We start from the raw sequence: 21575 nt of genomic DNA, 5'->3' as shown, positions 1-21575 counted from the left end.
GCATCGAGCTCACAAAATGAATACGGGGGATCACATTCATTTTTATTGTGGCAATACGGGCCGGTATTGATGATGGAAGAGGCCTCCATATCCCAAGATCGTCCTCAATCTTCCTCAAAATAGAGGAGTAATTGTTCTTTGCTGTTACAAAAACACAGGGGCTAATCTCTATATCACCTTACGTGCCACTGGTAGGCCGAATGCCCATTCTCCCTGTGTCTGTACTGAGTAACATCAGAATCGACTTACAATTTACAATTTCCCATTTGGCAGACGCTTTTATCCAAAGCGACGTACACATGAGATTTTAATACAACACAAGCAGGGATCTAGTCAGGAGAGAACAACGAGAGTAAGAGCCATGAAGCTAAGATCTGGTCCGACAGGACAGAGCAGCCGCGAGGCAGATAAAGAATTTTTTTTTTTTTATAGATTACACAGTCACATATATATATATATATATATATATATATATATATATATATATATATATATATATATATATATATATATATATACACACACATTCGTTTCAGTACATTTCATTGAGATAATAAGGTATTATGTTGAATACAAACTTAAATAAATTATGTTAATATATTGATCAACAGTTAATCAATTGAATACAACTCAAGAAGTCTTGATCTCAAAATTCTACTGAAGTATTTGCTATTAAATGTACTTAAGGATCAAACATAAAAGTAAATTTGAAGGTTTTGTAAACCTATCGGATGCTTAATCATTTTAATCAACTTAAACCTCCTCATCAGACTCCTCTCTGCCCTCTTTGCACGGTCCATGCGGTCTCCCTCCTGGTCCTGACAGTCCTGCACAGCATCACAGCTTCTGTGGATCATACTCCTTGATCTCTGGGCAGGACAGCTGGACCATAAGGAGATCTGACAGTGTGTCAGACCTTTTTCACCTGTTTCATGGTATTAAAACCTCTTTCACATTCAGCTGTGGAGGCAGGGAAGGACTTACTCCTTGTAAATATCGCCACATAATAGCTATTTAGTTAGCCTAACGGTAGCTAGCAGCAGACCGGCGGTAAGTGACAGTGGAGTAGCTGACGTCCCGTACGGTAAACAGTGCCGCTAAACTAGGAGAGCTTAGAGCCTAGAGCTCAGATTCAGAGAGCACTCTGTCGCTATTAGTAGCGACATAACAGGAATGTTTCACCAGGTGAGATTCTCCCTGAAGGCCCCCTGGTGTGACCTACAAAGCACGGTTCGAATTACGGGGGGGATTGGGGGGGTCTGACCCCCCTAATTAAGACTTGGACCCCCCCAAAAGAGGTAAAAACAACAGGTCAGGGGGGTCGAAATATTTATATATCCTTTTTACTTGTATTCGTAAATATTACAATATATTTCCCATATTCATGCCTAGAAGAATCTTGTAATACGATTTCAGACACCCCTAAAGTGGACCATACCATTTCTTAACCTTGACGTTAGTTGAACGTCTCGTCTGCCTGCCTCACTCAAACAAGGCTTTAAAGTCTATGCTCGCGTGCGTCGCGCAAGCCAATGGAGACGCCAGGGCTGCCAACTCTCACGCATTGACCGTGAGACTCACGCAATAGACACTTCCACACGCTCTCACGCCACAAGTCCATTTTCTCACGCAGTGAAAAACAAATTCATCACTGATAACGTCGCGGCGCGAAAAGAGACGCTGACAGCGCACGAGACGAGACAGAGCAGCACCGTGCAGCAGAGAGTTATTCAGACCATCGGGGGGAAAGCGAGAAGAAATATACACAAATCTATTATATTGTAGGCCTAATTTATTCCCATGCATGCTGCTCAGAGTAATCTCAGTCAGCGGCTCTTCTGCGTCTCTCCCTCTCCTCTCGCGCCACGCAGGCAGGAGTGAGAGTGAGTTGCTATGGTTACGGGGATGCTCTGTGTCTGTCGCTCTGAAACTTTCTCGCGATCCCATAATAGGTTTTTAGGTTAGTATGCCTATGCAAAGTCATGAATGTAAGCACCTCAATGCTGAAATCTAGTAATATAACATAATTTTACATTTTTGGTTAACATTATACAGGGTTGCTGTTTCTTGACTTAATCCAAGAGGTTAGGTGGTGTAGAAATGCAGGAAATTTGTTTTAAATTACAATTTTTTTCCTGGGGGAGGACCCCAGACCCCCCTGCCAATTATGTAGAGAACACTTTGTTGGTGACCCCTGACTACAGAAGTTGTTGTGTGGTACGTGCCCCATGAGCTGGTGTAATGGATTTGATTTATCATCATCTACAGACTGCAGACATTACGTTAAACAAGCAAGACGCTGTAAGGATTGTAAGACTTCAGTTTACTGAAGCACGCGTCTGCGCTGTACTGGGTTCCCTTTACGCCCTGGAGAAAAAGTTGACCCCCCCCGATTGTCATTGTATAATTCGCACTCTGCTACAAAAGGAAGCTCAACCAGTCATCTACGAGTGGCGAGTGCTTCCTTTTGGGACTCCTGGCAGCCCCTGCTGCGCCACGTTCGCCCTGCAGAAGCACATATTCGATCATAGCCAACCAGGGGAGGATGTTCGTGAGTCAATCCAGAAATGCTTCTACATGGACAATTGTCTACAAAGCCTGCCATTGCAGGGAAGGGTTGGGGGGGGTTGGGGGGGGTTGGGGGGGGGGGGGGCTGAGGCTGACTGTCTGAAGCTGTTGTTATTGCTGTGGTGGTGTTTTGTCTGTGTGTGCGCATTAGGGCTGCACGATTAATGATATTAAAATCGCGATCTCGGTTCATACCTCTATGCGATCTCATTCCTAAATGACAGTGATTCTGCCGCATGTTCATTAGGGACATCCGTTGCATCAAACCAAGCGCTCCTATCAAGTGACAACACTGCGTTTCACCACGTGACGACATGCAGAGCAGCAGAAACCGGCAGAAGGAAAACAACTCCAGAGAGAGACATAACAGAGAACAATAGACACTTCTAAATAAGATAAGAGAGATATAAGTTGATTGTTTTTATGATAAGTGTTAGATTCATCAAGTATTTGAATTTAGCTATTTTGTCTGTTAAAAAACAAGCGCATATCTTTGACAGGCCGACAGCGCGTGTGTTGAAGGGGATTAATAAAGTGCTATCTTATTCAATGCATTGCCACATGGTTATCAATTAAACTACCTAATTCCACTAACGTTACTTAAATACCACAAGGTAATGATGCTACCAACCTTAACGTTTGTAGGGCAGCAGATTACGAGTTATCAGGTTACTGTTTACATTAGTGATGCGTGGGTCAGGTTTTTTTTCAACCCGCAACCGCCTGATCCAACTCATACACACATCCGAACCCGCCCGACCCATTTTCATACACATAAAACAACGACCCGAAACCGATCCGCAACCAGAAAAAAAGATTCAGGAAGCCAGGTAATTTTCCAAAGACTTGTGTAACTAAGGCTATACTTAATGCTGCACTGTGCAGTGTGCGCAGGATTGATTGATGGCAGGATTGATTGATTAATTAATTTTATTTTTGGGTATAAAAGTACAGGCAGTAGTACATCCCAGAGGATAACACGTAAAAGCGTACTTAAACACTTGTTTCCAACGTGGTCCTCGAGGATAAACCAGCTGGAGATTGAACCGGAAGTTTATACCGTTAAATACATTTAAATTTCATTGGAATTTAGTCTATAATTACATTGTGTGTGTACTGTGTGTTGCCCATTTGACCTGCAAAGTTGATGTGACAGTCCCATTACATCCACTATCATATTTTTTGTTGTTTCTGTCTGCATCAGGCAAAAGAGTGCAGTAAAACTGTATAGTAAAAATTGTTCTGCTTAAGAAGTGAGAGAGAATCATGATCTCAATTCTAAGCAAGAAAATCGAGATTCTCATTTTATCCAGAATCGTGCAGCATTTATTTGTATTTATTTACACTGTCTCTATTGTTCGGGTATTTTTATTTTAGTACCTGTTTTCTTTTATGACCTTCCTGTACTTGACACATACTTGACTTCCTTGGTGTTCACCAGTTGCTGCTGTGGCACCTGAATTTCCTCAAGGGGATCAATCAAGTGATATCTTATCTTTAACTAGATGTTTCATTAAAGAACATCAAAAGTCAAACTCTCTCTCTCTCTGTCTCTCGTTCTCTGTCTCTCTCAGACGGCCCCCCCCTCGTGGCCTCTGGCAGTCCGCAGGGCCACATTGCATTCTGGGATTTGGAGCGGCGGCAGCTGGTGGCTCAGCAGAGACACGCCCATCGCAGCGCCGTCGCCGCGGCGACCTTCCTGCACGGCCAGCCACTGTTGGTCACCAATGGAGCCGACAACGCCATCAAGGCATGACGTTTTAATTTAGAATAATTTATGTTAATTATATGGGATTGATATTCATGCAAAATGTGAAATCCCAAAAAAAATTCAAAATCTGAAGATGCTAATTAGAAATGTTTGGTTATGTACAACTTTCTTTAAAAAAAAAAAAAAAAGTTTTATTAAATAGCCTACACACAAAAACACTATAGACAAAAATATAAAGGAAAGGGGGATTTTAATTTATTAAAATTTAGGTTAATGATATGATGGAATTGGGATTCATGCAAAATGTAAAATACAATTTAATAAAAAATAAAAAAAATAACAAAATCTGACAATGTTACATGTAAATTGTTGGTTATTTATGACCGTTTAAAAAAAAATTGAATATAAAAATTCATAGAAAAATATAATACATGAAAAATTAGATATTACATGCAATTACAAAATAATTCAATTGGATATATTTTTTTATTATTTTTCTTATATTAAATATTTTATATTCTGGTAATATATTGTTTTATTTGATTTTGGGTTTTTTAATTATGTTTTATTATATATTTTTATTATAATTTATGTTAATGATATGGGATTAGTATTCATGCAAATTTTTAAATACAAAAGATTTAAAGATGCTACTTTTTTTTTCATGTACGACTTTTCAAATAACAAAATATAAAAAAATAATATAAAAATATAGAAATATTACATGAAAATACCAATAGAAATCTGAAATATATTTTTGTATTGTATATTTTTATTAAATAATAAATATTAAAAATATTTTTTTATATATTTTTTTATTATATATTTTTTATTAGTATATTAGTATATTTATTAGTACAAGTTAATGATATGACAATTGATGTTCATGCAAAATATAAACATTTTGTACAAAATCTGATGAAAATATGAATGTACGACTGTTTATATTATATATTTTATATTGTATTATATTACATCAATTATTATAAATATACTATATATTTGATGATATACTACTTTATTTAAATAAAAATAATGAAAAAAAACAACTAAAAATGATCAAATGAATGAAACTACACTATGGCTAAAAAATATATTAAATCTTATATATATATTAAAAATATAATATATTTTTTTTATTCTTGTATTTTTTATTCTGTTATGTTTTGTTTAGTTTGTTTTTATTTGAAAATAACTGCATAATAAATTTGTTCATTTAACAAATAAAAATGTAATATATGAAATGATACATTTCCCAATATATTCATAATATTACTTGCAAAATATTTTATACATTTCAGAACTTATTTTTAATTTTTTTATATATTTTTTTCATTTTATCATATTTTATTTGCTTATATTTTTATATTTTATACTGTATTTATACTTATATTTTATAGTCACTAATTTTTATATTATGAAATAAAAAAAGCAATAAAAAGGGCTAATAAGTGGAATATTTATAAATACAGTATATCTACATATATATATTTATATTTCATAAAACTAATAATGTAATTTTTATTTAGGTATGGATTTTCGATCAGGAAGGGGGCGGAGCCCGGTTGCTAAGGAGTCGCCAGGGCCACAGTGCCCCGCCCACTACCATCCGTCACCACAGCAACGACGGACAAAACATCCTTAGCGCTGGTAAATCACCTGCATAGAGAATTACTTTTCATATTCATAGAAATGTTCTGTTTTCTTTTTTCTTAATTTTTGTATCTGTATTTTATTTTATTTTTATGGGTTTTGTTAGTTTAATTTTGTCTTTGTATTTTCAGTAAAAGTAATTTTATTTATATTTTTTTATTTTCTGCCATTAATTTGTATTTAAAAAAATATTTTTGGAAAATAAAAAAAATATATTATTTTTTTTAAACCTATTATTTATGGTCTTTTTTATGTTTTTAGATGTATTATATACCTTTTTCATTTTTTTGTCTGTTTAATGATTTAACTTTTATTATATAACTTTATTTTTAATACATCTTAGTTTTGATTTTATTACTGTTAGTTTTTTATGTTATTTTGTGATGCTGACCCTAATAATTAATAAAATAAATAAATAATACAATAATTATTACTACTTTATTTTATATTTACATTTTATTTTAGATATAGTATATATTAGTTTTTATATATACATGGTAGTATATTGTTTATATTTTCAGTTTATTTTTAGAATTTTAGTTCAGTTTTTTAATATAATGCTGTCGTTTTTATGAATTTTAAAAATAATTATACAAGTTTGAGATATTTTAAATGTACTATAATTTTAATATAATTTTAATTATTTTTTAACCAGTAATATCAATTGTCATTGTTTATTTATTCTATTTTTGTTATCATTTTAACGTCATGTATACTCTCTGCTATAATTACTGTATGTTTTAAACATTTTTCAGATTTTGTAAAAATTATTTTGATATGTTTCCAAAAATGTTTTAATATATTTTTAAATGTATTTTTTCATCTCTAGGTCAAGATGGAACGCTGCAGTCTTTCTCCACTGTTCACGAACGCTTCAACAAGAACCTGGGTCATGGTTGGTACCAAACTGAAAAAACTTCCACTTCCTTTCTCACTTCTCACCGGCAGAGAACATCTTGCACACTCGAACCCGACACCTCCTCTGATTGGTCAGCGCCTGCCCTTCGATTCAGCATCCGTGCTGTCCACCAATCAGAAACGTTTTCGCCGGCATTTGATGTTTGGTAACTGGTGTGCGTCTTTTTCCTTGTATTTCCCATTTAAACCTACGGTTAAAATAAATAGAAACAGTGTAGGGAGGTTGGTGAGTAGGGAAAGATGGGAGCAGGGAAGGAATTTGAAGGAAGGAGGCAATTAAGAGAAGGAAGGAAGAAAGCAAGGACACAAGGAAAGAAATAAATAAACACAGGGCAGGGGGGAGGAGGGAAGGAAGCAAGTAATGAAGAAAAGAAGAAGGAAGGGACTAAGGAGGTTAAAGCCCCTGTGTGTAGAATTTAGTGAAATACCAATAAGGGTCTCAAATTGTGTTACCGAAGCTTTTAACTATTTTTTTAGGACCCGTATGGTTTATACCTGCGGTTATGTGTAATGGCATAACGTTAGTTTATTTATGTAGTCAGTTACCTGTACAGCTACTGAGCTATGTGACCTAGCCTAGCAAATTAGCTTCAGATCGGTACAGAGCCGGCTGCCGACAGAGAGCGGGGCTGCAGAAGGGAAAGAAACGATCTATAGCGACTTATTAGTGAGCAGACCTGGCGTTCTTCCTGTCCAGTGTGTGTGGGTTGTAATCGTCGCTTAGTTCACATTTGCCGTCTGGTTCCTTGTTGTGTTGGTTTATGTGTCCTGCCTTCTGCAGCTCAACAAATGCTGCTAAGAGGTTGTAAAGACATGTGCGACAGTCTTTTTTTCCACTACCAGTAGGAGTCGCCAAAATCAACAATTTTCAAATCCTACACATAGCGTCTTTAAGGAAGGAAGGAAGCAATTGAGGAAGATAGAATGCAGGCTAGGAAGCAAGTAAGGAAGCTAGGAATTAGGCTAGGAAGCAAGGAAACAATTAAGAAAGGAAGCAGGTTAGGACTCTAGGAAGGAAGTGAGTAAGGAAAGTAAGAAAGAAATCTATGAAGGAAGAAACAAAGGAAGCTCGGAAGGATGAAAGGAAGCAAGTTAAGTAAACTAGAAATCTAGTTATGAGGCAAGGAAGCAAATGAGGAAGGAAACAGGTTAGGACTCAGTGAAGGCAGGAAGGGAATAAATGACAGAAGGAAGGAAAGATGGAAGGTAGGAAGCAAGGAAGGACGCTAGGAAGCAGTTAAGGAAGGAAGGCAAAGTGAAATTCACAGATTTTTTGAAAGGACTTTGGTTGAAAGTAGGGGTGGAACCGTTCACCGATTCACCGGTTTAAGATCCGGCCACATCGATTCAAACAGCTTGTATCGGTCAGCGGTTGAGAGCAAATCACGACTGAATCGACGCTGCCGTTTCTGTATCGGTAAAGCCGTATATGACATCATCATGTATCACATCAAATATTACTGTAGCAGGCGACTGAATTAATTTAGTTTCGCACAGTGCGTCGGCTTGTTAGACCCGGTGCTGCCTGTCAGTCTGAGGAGGGAGGCGGCTCCTCCGACCCTCAGGCATCTTCAACCAGCTGCAGCCGCAGAGACCAACTGCAGGTCTAGACCTGCAGTTCTAGACCTGCAGTTCTAGACCTGCAGTTCTAGACCAGCAGTTCTAGACCTGCAGTTCTAGACCTGCAGTTCTAGACCTGCAGTAAGTGTAGCCTACCTGCTTCACTCTTCATCTGCAGGTAGTTCCAGACCCTAACAGAAACTTATTTGAAAAATGTCCTGAGTGTATCATTTGCAATGGAATTACAAATTACCACAGGTGGTCCTAAAACAGCCCACTCCCCCTAGAGCAGCACCAAGGTTTTATTTTTTTTGTTCATTTTATTTTATCTGCACAGCCTTTCACTGGATTTTTTTTAGTTAAGCCTGCCTACTAGATTTCTTATTGCAACCAGTGTGAAGGATGTAGTAGAATTAAAATGGAACATTTTCCATTATAATGAATCACATCGTATCACATCTAAACTGGACTGAATTGAATCGTATCGAATCGTTGGCTGCTTAAACTGAACCTTACATGACTCGGATCGTTGATCCCGACTGAGAGACATATCGAATACTCTGAGGAGAGATACACCCCTAGTGGAAAGGACTTGTCTGTCACTCTGCCGTTCTGTCAAGCGAAAACAAATCAATAACAAAACTGCTTTTTTCTCAACATTAATTTCTGATCGCTGGATGTTTTCGAAGCCAAATTAACGAGCGGCTCCTCTTCCTGCGAGCCAGGAACCGTTAAACTCACACTTTTTTTAATGGACTTTGGTTGAAATGTCTCTCTTTCCCATTGTTTCTGTCACTATCATTCACTCAAGCAAACAGACTGAATCGATTACAAAATTGCTATTTTCTTGACTTTACTTTCTGATTGGTGGAATTTTTCAAAGCCGTATTAACGAGCGGCTCTCGACTAATCAGATGCCGCCTCGGGTTCGACCCTCCGACGCTGCTTCCTCTTCCTGCAAGCAAAGAAACATGAAAGAGTAACTAAACCCCAAACCCAAATCTGTGGTGAAGAGTGTAGAGTACAACAGGTGGTGACATCACCTGGCACAAAGACCAACCAATAGCAGATGGCCAGTTCAGTACCCTAGAATTTGGTTGAAATGTCTCTCTCTCCCAATGTTTGTCTATGTCTCTCGCCACTGCCAGGCTCCATCAACAAGAAAAAGGAGCAGAAGAAGAAGAAGGGGCTGGCCTATGAGGAGCTGCGGCTTCCTGCCATTACTGCCTTCGCCTCTGGTGGGCGCTGTTGCATTATAATCTTTTATATGATATTTTGGAATATTCTCAGCCATTTTCTTGTATTACATTATATTACATTACATGGTCTCTTTTCTCCATTAACTTTCAAGCTCTCTTGCCCATTTACTCTGTTATGATTGACAGCTGTGGCTCGTCAGTCAGACTGGGACGGCATCGTAGCGTGTCACCGCGGCCGGCCGGCTGCCACCACCTGGAACCTGCAGAAGTGCACCATGGGAGCTCACCGGCTGCTGCCGCCCGGTGGCCGAGGCGACGACAACGCCGCAACGGTAAAGAAAAACAGCAAAAAAGAATATAGCTTCAGCCACAGGCTCCTCCTCCCACGCTGCAGGTTGGAGCGCCTCAGGCGTTCCTTTGAGCCGACAGCCGTTGGACTGTTCAACAACATCAGTGACCCCTGTGCCAGCCAGACGTGACCCCCCCCCCCCCAAACACTCACACCCCCACACCCTGCACAATAACTTGGACCTTGGACTTAGACCCTTCCCCCAATCTCCTCCTTCCCCTAACCGGCTATAATAACTGAACTCCAGACCACTGACTATGTGAATGTGTTCACTGTGTGTGTGCATATATGTGTGTACTTATTTATTACTAGTAGTAGTATTATTAGTATTGTTATTAGTAGTATTATTTGCATTCATTTGCGTTTTTGCACTGTCTCTATAGTTTTATAGTATCTACATTACCTTTATCTTCCTGGTACTGTTCTGCCAGTTGCTGCTGTGGCCTAACCTAACCTCAAGGGGTGCAATCTTATCTTATCTTATCTTATCTTATCTTATAAGTAAACACAAAAATCAGCCAAACAAATGCCCCAAAAATATCAAAAAACAACTAGAAAACACATGACAAAAAAACAAAAAACAAAACAAAACAGAAAAACTACCAAAAATAACAATAAAAATACAAACAAAAAACAATCAAAAATATTAAATAAAATAAATAATAAATAAAACTTAAAACAAATACAAATAATAAAAAACAATACAAATAAAAAATTAAACAAAAAATACAAAAACATATAAGACAACAAACGCCACAATACACAAACGCAACAAAAAAACGCAAAAAAAAAACAAAACAAGAATACTAAAAGATTCAACTTCCTTTTGACGTCACCTCACTTCCTGTCTCTCTCCCACCTCACAGGCTGTCGACATCACTTCCTGCGGCAACTTTGCCCTGATTGGCTCATCGTCGGGCCACCTCGACGCCTACAACCTGCAGTCGGGCCTTCACCGCGGTTGCTACGGCGATGATGGCATAGGTAAGGGGGATGGGGTGGAGTCGAAAGGGTTCGGCCAATCACATGTCTGCAGGTTTAAATGGCGTGAAATGCAGGTTTTTTGTTTTTTTGCTCTCTCTCTCCCATTCATTCTCTATGTAACTCGCCCTTTTTTTTCTGCCATTGACTTCTCTCTCCCATTCTTTCTCTAGAGGAAAAAACTAAAAAAGAAAAACAGAATAGAGCAGAAAAAGACAAAATGACTGAAAAATAACATGAAAACGACAGAATTGAGCAAAAAAAAGATGACCAAAAAACAACCAAAGACAAGAAATCAAACAACAAAAAATTACTAGAAAGTGACAGAATAGAGCAGAAAACAAAAAGGTTTTTCTCCTATTTTGCCATTTTTTAATGTTCTGTTGTTTCTCTTCTATGCTGATGGTCTGTGATTCTCTCTCAATTTTCAATTCTCTCTGTCTGTCTCTCAACTGCTATTAGAAAATGGAAAATGACAAAACAACAAATGACAGAAAATGAGAAGAAAACAGAAGAGAAGAAAATAACAAGACAAAAATTGACAGATTGACAAAACAACAAAATGGCAATTTTCAAAAAATGACAAATTGACAAAAAACAAATGATTAAAAAAATGGACAAAAAATGACAAACTGACAAAGGACAAAACATGACAAATTGATAAGAAATTATGAAATGACAAATAAAGACAGAAATTGTCAAAAAAAGCCAAAAATGACAATTTGACAAAATGACAATTTCTGTCTTTCTGTATTTTCTTTATCATTTTCTGTCATTTTGTTTATTTGTGAAATTTTTTTTTGTCTGTTAATTTCTCTTTCTGTATTTTCTTTGTCACTTTTTAACAGACAAAAAACAAAAAATTCACAGAAAACAAAATGACAAAAAAACGCTAAAAAGTGACATTGTAAATGTCTCTTCCTATTTCTTCTTCTGTTGTTTCTTTTCTTTTATTCTTGTTTCTTTCTATGCTGATGTATGATTTCTCTCTCTGTCAAGAAAACTACAGAATAGAGCACAAAATGACAAAAAATGTCAAACGACAAAAAATATTTTTTCTCAGTTTTTTTTGTTTTCTTATGTTTCTCTTTGCTAATGATCTGATTTTTCTCTCTCTCTCTCTTTCTGTCTGTCTCTCTCCCTCTCTCAGCTCACAGTGGGGGGGCCGTGCGAGGCGTGTGTGTTGACGCTCTGAACCAGCTGACCTTCAGCGCCGGCGGCTCTGATTGGCTGCTGAAGATCTGGCGCTTTAAGAGCAGGAAGCAGGAGGCAGAGCTTCAGCTGAGTGCTGCGCCGGCCGCCATGAGGCTGCACCGAGAGAGGTGAAAAACATAAAAAGAGGATAATTTCAGAAAATGAAAAAGATAGACAAAAAAAAACAAAAAACATTACAAAAACAACAAAATGACCAAAAAAAAAAGACAGAAAATGACCAAAAGTCAGAAAATGACAAAAACATCAGCAAATGACAAAAAATGACATCAGCGAAAACAACAAAACCAAAAATGTCAAAGATGACATGACTGACAGGAAACAACAAACAAAAATGACAAATAAAAACATTAGAAAAATGACAAATACAGAAGATGACAAAAAACAAATGACTGAAAATGTGAAAAAAGACAAAATGATGAAAATGACAAAAAAAATTTGTAGAACACTATGAAATGACAGAAATGACAAAAAAAATAAATGATTTTTAGATGTATAAATCACAAGCTACCTGACATGCTAACAGGCTAACTGGCTACAAAAATAGAGCAAATAAACAAGAAAACCTTCAATAAAAATTTGTTTTTTACAAAATCACCAGAAAATGACAGGAAATTGCAAAACAATTACCAAAAACAAGTCAAATGACAGAAAAACGTTAGAAAATGACATGAAAAGGCTAGCATAAAACAAGACAACAAAAGAAATAAAATAGTGGAAAATTCAACAAAAAATGAACATTCTCACTGACAGATTAACACTATCGATATTATTTTTTTTTTTCCATTTGTCATTTTTTGCATTTGTCATTTTATTATCTTGGGTTATTTTGGTCTTTTCTGCTCCATTTCTAATGTATTTTTGTTTGTTTTTTCCCCCATACTTTTAATATTCTTTTGTCATTTGCTCAAGTTTTTTCAGATGTTTAGGTAATTTCTTGCTCTATTTTGCTTTTGTTTTTTGTTTTTTTGGGAGGGGGCTGTTTTAGTGTTTTTTTGTTTCTTGCAATAACAAAAAAACAACCAAAAATGACAAATCAGAACGGAGTAAAAAGTGGCACAAAACTGACATGCTAACTGAATAGCTAATAGATGGGTAACTGACATGCTAAGGGGCTAAGTGGCTAACATGGTAACCTCTGACCTGTTTTTTATCTGACCCCCCCGTGACCTCTGACCTTTAACCCCCTTTTCTCTGTCTCTGTTAGCGGCATGCTAGCGTTGGCGCTGGACGACTTCACGCTGCTGGTGGTCGACACGGCAACCAGGCGCATCGTCAGGAAGTTCACAGGTCACAGCGGCAAAATCAACGACATGGTGGGTTCCGAAATGCTAACATGGCTAACGCTAACAAATATGTCTTGTTGGAAGTCATTCGAAACTAGCATGCTAACAGAAAACTCCCATAGACTCATTCTAAACTAACATGCTAACAGAACCCCCATAGCCTCCCATTCTAAACTAGCTTGCTAACAGAATCCCCATAGAGCCACATTCTAAACTAGCATGCCAACAGAATCCCCATAGAGCCACATTCTAAACTAGCATGCCAACAGAATCCCCATAGAGCCACATTCTAAACTAGCATGCCAACAGAATCCTCAGACTCGTTCAAAGGTTTTCTTAATTTTCCGTAATGTTTTGTCTGTTAATGTAATGTTTCGCAATTTCACGTTGTTTACATTTGTTTTTCATGTTCTTTATTTCTATAACAAATCCCGTACACTTTGTTTAGGTTTTAGTGGGTGGGTTAGGGTTTTATATGTTATTGTATTCATTTCTTCATATTTCTAAATGTTTCATACAGACCTTCAGTCCAGACGGCCGCTGGCTGGTTACCGCGGCGATGGACTGCACCATTCGCACCTGGGATCTCCCCTCCGGATCGTAAGAATTTTATTAAAATACAATGAATTTTATTAAAATAAATCCTTTTTATTTAAAATATACTTTACATATTTACCAATTATTTTACAGTGTTTATTCAAAATAAAATGAATTTGTATTGCAAATATGTTTAAGATGTTTATTCATTTTTTAAAGTGTCTTGTTCAGAAATATTTTTCAAATTTTTTTGTCTCTATTTTGAGATGACAATTTTAGAATTTGTCATTAATTATACATTTTTGTTTTTATTTCAATTAGCTATTTATACATTTACATATTTGTATTAATACATTTTTTTTGGTGTTATACTTCACATTAAAATTAGCGGTCGGTCGCTCTGTTCTGCAGACTCTAAAGCGGGACACCAGTTAGATTCCTGGCAGAGACGCTTCCTCAAAATTCAACATAGCAGCTAAGTTGGCACGTTAAATATACTGCAAATTATAAAAGAGTAAATATTTATTTTATTTAAATTGATAAAATAAGTTAAATTTGTGTTTCGAATTTTAATAAATATATTTAAAAATAAATAACATGAATTACAGAAAAACCACCAATAGAATAATGAGACTTAAGGCTGATTTATGGTAGGGCGCTCGACACCTTTGATAAGTGTCGCTCGACAGAAAATAAAGAGCCGCGCGACGTTTGTAATTTATGCTTTGGCGAAAGGTTTCAGTCGTCTCCATGGTAACCAGACGCTATCCTCCAGCCGGAAGCAAGGATAGTAAACATAACCTACCTGTCCCGTAGATTTTTCCACCGACGTTTGCAGTCCAACATACTGATATTCAGGGTATCGGCAATCTCTTTCCACGACGTTAATACCATCTGCGCGTCTTTGTATTCTTTCATTGAAGAATCATGCAGGTGGCGATACTGTCTAACTTGTTCTGCCAGTCTTTCATCTATACCCTCCATATTTGCTACGAGCTAAACTAATTAAACTAATTAAACAAGGACGAAAAAGTTACAGACCAAAATATCAATAAGGACGTTCAGTTCAGTGAAAACTACAATCTCCATGGCGACGTTAGTGTGACGCAATGTGACTATCCAATCACATTGCGTGACAAAATGTGACGGTGTCCGCGACATAACAAAATTCTCCAGGTGCGCAACATGAAAGGAAAGTGTCGAGAGACTTTTTCTGTTGAAAATACGTCACTTATGTCAAGCGACACTTATCAAAGGTGTCGAGCGCCCTACCATAAATCAGCCTTAAGTCTCATTATTCTATTGGTGTTTTTTTCTGTAATTCATGTTATTTATTTTTAAATATATTTATTAAACTTCGAAACACAAATTTAACTTATTTTATCAATTTAAATAAAATAAATATTTACTCTTTTATAATTTGCAGTATATTTAACGTGCCAACTTAGCTTTGTAGTTTTCTATTTTTTATTTTATTTTTTTTTACATTTTTATTTTCCATTATATTCATTTATTTATTAATATTTCAAATTTAAATGTTGTCTCTCTTTCTGTGTAGTCTAGTTGACTGCTTCCTGGTTGCCATGGCGCCGGTGGGTGTGTCCCTGTCGCCAACTGGAGACTTCCTGGCGACGGCGCATGTCGACAGCCTGGGCGTCTGCCTCTGGTGCGAGAGCCAATCAGCTTTCAGGATTTTCTGACGGAGAAAAAACAAATGAAAACTAATCCTGAAACTAAAAGAAAAAGAAATGTAACTCTGCCCGGCAACAGCTGACTGGTTTGTCAGTTGTTAGCTGTAAATCCTAAAACCAAAGAAAAATATAAATAACTGTTACCGGTCAGATTTCCATTTTTATTTTAGTTTTATCAGGTTTTTTTGCAATATTTTTGACAGCCAATCAGGTTTTAGTCATTTTGTTTAAAGGTCTCATCAGGTGTAAACCAGGACTCCCCTTGCCTCTGCAGTGTTTCCCCTAGAATTATTTTCAGGCCCGGTGGTACGCACTGAAAAAAACCCGCAACAGACGAGGTGCGGGACGGCGTATCGGCGCGGTCGGCTTCGGTCAGATGGCGCAGCAGGCGGTCTGCAATTTATATTTGCGTTTAAATTTTTGTTCGCTTGGTATATTCCAAACTTAAAACAAAGTTATCACAAGGAGAGGATGACTTAATAAGCTGCAATTATTGCATAAAAATAAGCTGTGTAACCTATGACCTTTGCAAAACATTAGCATTATGATCTTTGCAAAACATTAGCATTATGTCTTCCATCTTCTTAATTTCTCCCTTTCTTCACAAACTCCCTCATATCAAAGCTGTCACGTTTATAGAGCTCAACAGTGACCGCCCACTTTTGAACGGCTCCGGTTCCAGGAAGTGAATTTCCCATTCATTCCTCCATTGACGTTTCAGAAAACATTTGATTCGGAGCAAAAAATAAATAAATTGGAAAACGGAAAAAAAGGCAAAAAAAAACCTTTGCCTTTTTTTCTGTTTTCCAATTTCTTTTGCTCCGAATCAAATGTTTTATGGTTACGATTCATCTCGTAGTTGGTTGGCTTGGTTACAGGCTTAAAACTCTTTATATAAGGATTTTCTGAAACGTCAATGGAGGAATGAATGGGAAATTCACTTCCTGGAACCGGAGCCGTTCAAAAGTGGGCGGTCACTGTTGAGCTCTATGTGTTTTCTCAGCAAGAGTTGTGACTTGTGATCAGGCAATAATTAGGAAAGCCTAGGGGACCTAGATCTCTCTCTCTCTCTCTCTCTTTCTCTCTCTCCCTCTCCCTCTCTCTCTCTCTCTCCCTCTCCCTCTCCCTCTCCCTCTCCCTCTCTCTCTCTCTCTCTCCCCCTCTCTCTCTAAATAATGACATAGGCCTAAATAAATTAAATAAACAAACCTAAACATGTATCCTTGTTTACTTTTGTGGTAATTCAGTAACAGACGCGATTTTCAAAAGACAAGTGATAATTCAAAACCAGAGAGACCATCATCCTACAATGTGTTGCATTTAAAACTTGCATTAGTACAGATGGATTCATCAACAACAGTGAAGACCCTGGTAAGTTGATAATTTAATATATTTGTGCTTCTGTGGTGATATAATGGAGATATGACCATCTATAGTGTTTTCTATGGTGTTTTCCTGTGAAATGCGCACAGTGGCACGCGGAGAAAATAGACCAGACACCGAAACTGGCGCTCCAGATTGCGAGCCGCCGCGGCGTGGCCGGTCTGAACGGTCAAATCGGTTAACATGGGCGCCGAAAGGAAACTGGCTGCGCTTTGCGGCGCTTCCGCATGCGTTCTGAACCCGGCGTTTAGGACACGGTGTGATAGCAGTGGCACTCGCATCGCGTCAAGAGTTTCCCAGGCAACGACACAGAGGTTGACTCACGTTTCGGAACAGCGCCGCACAGAGGCTCCCAAACGCAAATGATTATTGATTTCCGAATGAATGGATATTTGGCGTTATTTTTGGCATTAAAAAATATATTTTTTTGGCCTGGCGAGGGATCTCGTTGGCCTGGCGGCCCGCCAGGCCTGTACAATTATAGGGGAAACACTGCTCTGTGATGATAAAGGAGTTGGATGTGTATCTAAACATGGTGAAAGTATCAAAACTAAATCCACACAATCGAGCCTCTAAACGAGCCGTTTGGACTTCCGTAACTTTGTGGCGTCACAAAGGTTCGCTCATTATCATTTTTGTAAGAAATAATAGACTAACAAAGTGTTTTTTTTCAAAGCGGTTGAGCGGTTGCTGGAAGATGAATGTATAAAAATGGATTGAGAGTGTTTCTGGTTCATGACACCACACAAACACTGGAAAGTGTAAAATATGGGACCTTTAACAGTCACATTCTAGTAATTATTTTTGACGGCCAATCAGGTTTTTATTCATTATTTTGTACAGCTAGTCAGGTTTCAGTCATTATTTCTAATAGCCAATCACATTCTAGTAGTGATTTTTAACAGCAATCTTTTTTTTTTTTTTGCTTCATTTTCAATAGCCAATCACATTTCATAATTTTAAAAGCCAGTCAGGTTTCATTGGGTTTTCCAACAGCCAATCAGGTTTCATTAACTATTTTCAACAACCAATCAGGTTTGACTGGTTTGCTTTTTTTTAAACAGCCAATCAGTTTCTTTACATTTATATTTAACATTTCACTACTCATTTCTAACACCCAATCACGTTGTAGTCATTATTCTAACAGGCAATTACGTTGTAACTGTTCATTTCTGCCAGCCAATCACATCGCAGCCTCTCCTCCCTCCTCCCCCTCAGGACCAATCAGAGCCTGTGCAGCCTGGTGTCGCTCCGCCCCCTGCCGGCCGACTTCCAACCAATCACGGTGGCCCTCCCCGGCGCGCGGCCAGGTGCCATTCAATGTCTATCTGGCTCGCCCCTCTCTCTCTCTCTCTCTCTCTCTCTCATTTATTCTCTGTCGCTCACCCATTTTTCCCACATTCACCTCTCTCTTTTTCATCAGATGAGGCTGAACAGGAAGTGACATCATCAGACGAGGCTGAGGACGAGGAGTACGCGTCGCCGCAGCAGCTGGAGGCGGAGCTTGTGACGCTGTCGCTGCAGGCGGAGTCTCGCTGGAAGAATCTGCTGCAGCTGGACGCTATCAGGGTTAGAATGCTAATGGCTAGGCTAACAGGCTAATAATAATTTAAAAATTCAATTAAATTGGGGGGGGAAAATACTAGGCAGATTTTTTGTTTTAGGATTTCCACCAATCAGGTTAGGCGGCAAAAAAAAAAAATACTGTTACTGGGCAGAGGTTTTTTTTATAGGATTTCGACCAATCAGATTTGGCTGTTAGAAAATGTAATGAGTTACTATTTTTTAACGGCTAGGCTAACAGGCTAATGTTGCGAAATAACCTGGCTGATAAATAATAAAGATTTAAGTCTGATTTTTTTTTTTTAATGATTTATGCATTTAAAAAAAAAAAAAAATTTAACTCCTAAATCTTAAATCTTTTAACATTTCAATTTCAATTCATTTTCCAGAAGCGGTTTTATATTATATTATGTTTCTTTTATTTTTGTATGATTTTTTAATGATCATTTTTTAAATTATTTTTTTCTTTTAAATTTTTCTGTTGTAATTGTCCGTTGGTGCCCCCTTCTGCTTAATACATTTTTAAATCTATTCTAAATCTAATCTAATATTGTTTTTTATTTTTAATATTTATGTATATATATTTTTTTATATTTTCCAGAAGCGTAATCGTCCCTCCGCTCCTCCTGCTGCTCCAGCAGCTGCTCCCTTCTTCCTGCCGACGCGTGCCGGCCTGACGCCTCACTTCCTGTCACCTGACCAAACACAGCAACAACAGGAAGTCCAGGTGATGTCATCAGTTTTTTTTTTTTTTAGAGTATATTTATATAATGTTCATACAAATGTAATTAGCCTTTCTTGTTTTAAAGGGATAGTTAGGTATTTTGAACCCTGGGCCCAAATAACATGTTTTCCGTCATCAGACCTGCCAACATATTTTATATGTGTGTGTATATATATATATATATATATATATATATATATATATATATATATATATATATATATATATATATATATATATGTATGTATATATACATATAAGCATTTAGCGTAGCAGCTCCGCATTTTTGTTTATTTGTTTATTTGTTAGGATCCCCATTAGCTTTGCCCTAAAGCACAGCTAGTCTTCCTGGGGTCCACATTTAAAAACATTCATTAAACATTACAGTCAACACAAATGGCAAACATAAACATAAGACATATATTTAAAAAACAAAACAAAGCAAAACCAAAAACAAACAAAAAAAACAAAAAAAACATTAATATGTATGAGTAAAACTTACACTGATGACTGTCAACAGTTACCGGCAAACACTACAAATCTGCATATGCATAGCATCCTACAAATATGATGTTCCAGGTGTTTCCTTATTTGCTTTTTAAACATTGATTTTTGTGTTCATTTAGTCAGGAACAGTGGTGAAGAATTCCATGTTTCCATTGCTCTATATACTACTGTGCGTTTAAGGAAATTAGTGTTTGCCTTGGGAAGTGAAAACCAGCCTTCTGTTGCCTGTCTGGTGGCAAATGTATATGACTCTAAATTGTGTTTTAATTGACTGTACTGATATGATGGAGTTTTTGATTGCAAAACTTTCCATGTTGAGAGTAGAAGCGCAGCGATCAGCCCGTCTTCAACTCTTAGCCAGTTGAGACAGAAGTGCTTTCTATTGATGTTGGTGCCGTACGGACCGGAGAGCAAGGTGCGCCGCCTTGCTCTGTACTAGCTGGAGTTCGCTTAAATCTTTTTTTGTGGCATTCGCCCGTATTATCTGGCAGTAATCAAGCTGCGAAAGAATAAGAGTACTTAATACAAGTTTAGTTAAATCAGGTGTTAGGTATTTTCTGCATCGCCTTACTACAGCTAATGCCTCGCCCATTCTACTGACAATAGTGTCGATGTGTTTTGACCAGGACAATTTGTTGTCAAGGGTGATGCCCAATAGCTTGGTTTCCTTTACTTGCTGGATGGATGTTTTATTTATAAAGAGTTAAAGCTCTGGCTCTCGCCTTAGAGAACGATTTGAACCAAATACTATGCTTTTAGTTTTGGATATGTTAAGTATCAGTTTGTTTTCAAGGATCCACTTTCCAATAAGATCCAGCTCCCTGTTCAAGATGGCGGTCAGATCAGCAGATGTTGTTGCTGATGCATGTACTGTAGTGTCATCTGCGTACATAGTTATTTAGCATTTTTTAGTACGAGAGGTAAATCGTTGGTAAAAATGGAAAACATAAGTGGGCCTAGGCAGCTCCCCTGAGGAACTCCACATTCCACAGACACGCTATCTGAGTAACTTCCATTAAAGAAGACTCTCTGCGATCTATTTACCAGATAGCTTTCCAACCAAGCAACTACAGATGGTCTAAATCCAGAACACTCAAGCTCTTCAAGAAGAAGCTTGTGGTCAATAACATCAAATGCTGCTGTAAAATCTAACAGGCTCCACAGATCATTTTGTTGTTCAGATCTCTGTACCAGAGCTGTGCATGTAGAGTGTCCCTGTCTGTAAGCATGCTGGAAGCTTGTTATCACATTATTTACTGAGAGGTATTCTTGTATTTGATCAAATACTGCTTTCTCAAAGATCTTACTTAGTGCAGGTAACAAGCTTATGGGACGACTATTAGGGCCGCTAAACGATGTCTTCCTGTCTTTGGGCAGTGGAATAACTTTTGCTTCTTTCCAAACCTGTGGAAAGATTGATTGTTTCAGGCTGGTATTTAGTATGTGACAAATTGGGTGTGCAATATAGTCTATAGCCATTCGAATCAGTTTACCATCTATATTATCAATCCCTGGTTGTTTGTCATTACATGTTAACTTTATTAATTTATCCACTGTTTCCACTTTTAATTCACTGAACTCAAAATGGCAGGGTTTATCCCTCATATAATTTTTTATGTTAAAAATGGATAATCTATTGTCTGTCCCATGTGATAATTCTCTCCTTAATTTATATACCTTGCTTCTGAAGTAATCATTCAAGTAATTTGCAATTTCTTTGGGTTTTGTGATAA

At 37.4% G+C, this 21575-nt stretch overlaps 1 protein-coding gene across 1 annotated transcript in view; it reads left to right on the top strand.

Moving 5' to 3' along the window:
- The window catches only part of wdr36 (WD repeat domain 36), a 38335-nt gene that overhangs the window by 11307 nt on the left and 5453 nt on the right, over nt 1-21575 (top strand). Inside the window, exons 8-20 of the mRNA XM_071926402.2 lie at nt 4143-4318; nt 5809-5929; nt 6762-6827; nt 9559-9648; nt 9796-9941; nt 10825-10942; nt 12090-12261; nt 13359-13467; nt 13958-14037; nt 15533-15640; nt 18267-18358; nt 18472-18617; nt 19213-19338. Of these exons, the coding sequence (XP_071782503.2) occupies nt 4143-4318; nt 5809-5929; nt 6762-6827; nt 9559-9648; nt 9796-9941; nt 10825-10942; nt 12090-12261; nt 13359-13467; nt 13958-14037; nt 15533-15640; nt 18267-18358; nt 18472-18617; nt 19213-19338 (1550 nt within the window). The remainder of the gene's footprint in view (nt 1-4142; nt 4319-5808; nt 5930-6761; nt 6828-9558; nt 9649-9795; nt 9942-10824; nt 10943-12089; nt 12262-13358; nt 13468-13957; nt 14038-15532; nt 15641-18266; nt 18359-18471; nt 18618-19212; nt 19339-21575) is intronic.

This window comes from Centroberyx gerrardi, chromosome 2 (genome assembly GCF_048128805.1).
Source record: "Centroberyx gerrardi isolate f3 chromosome 2, fCenGer3.hap1.cur.20231027, whole genome shotgun sequence".
NCBI lineage: Eukaryota > Metazoa > Chordata > Actinopteri > Beryciformes > Berycidae > Centroberyx > Centroberyx gerrardi.
This window is presented reverse-complemented; position numbering and strand designations above follow the sequence as displayed.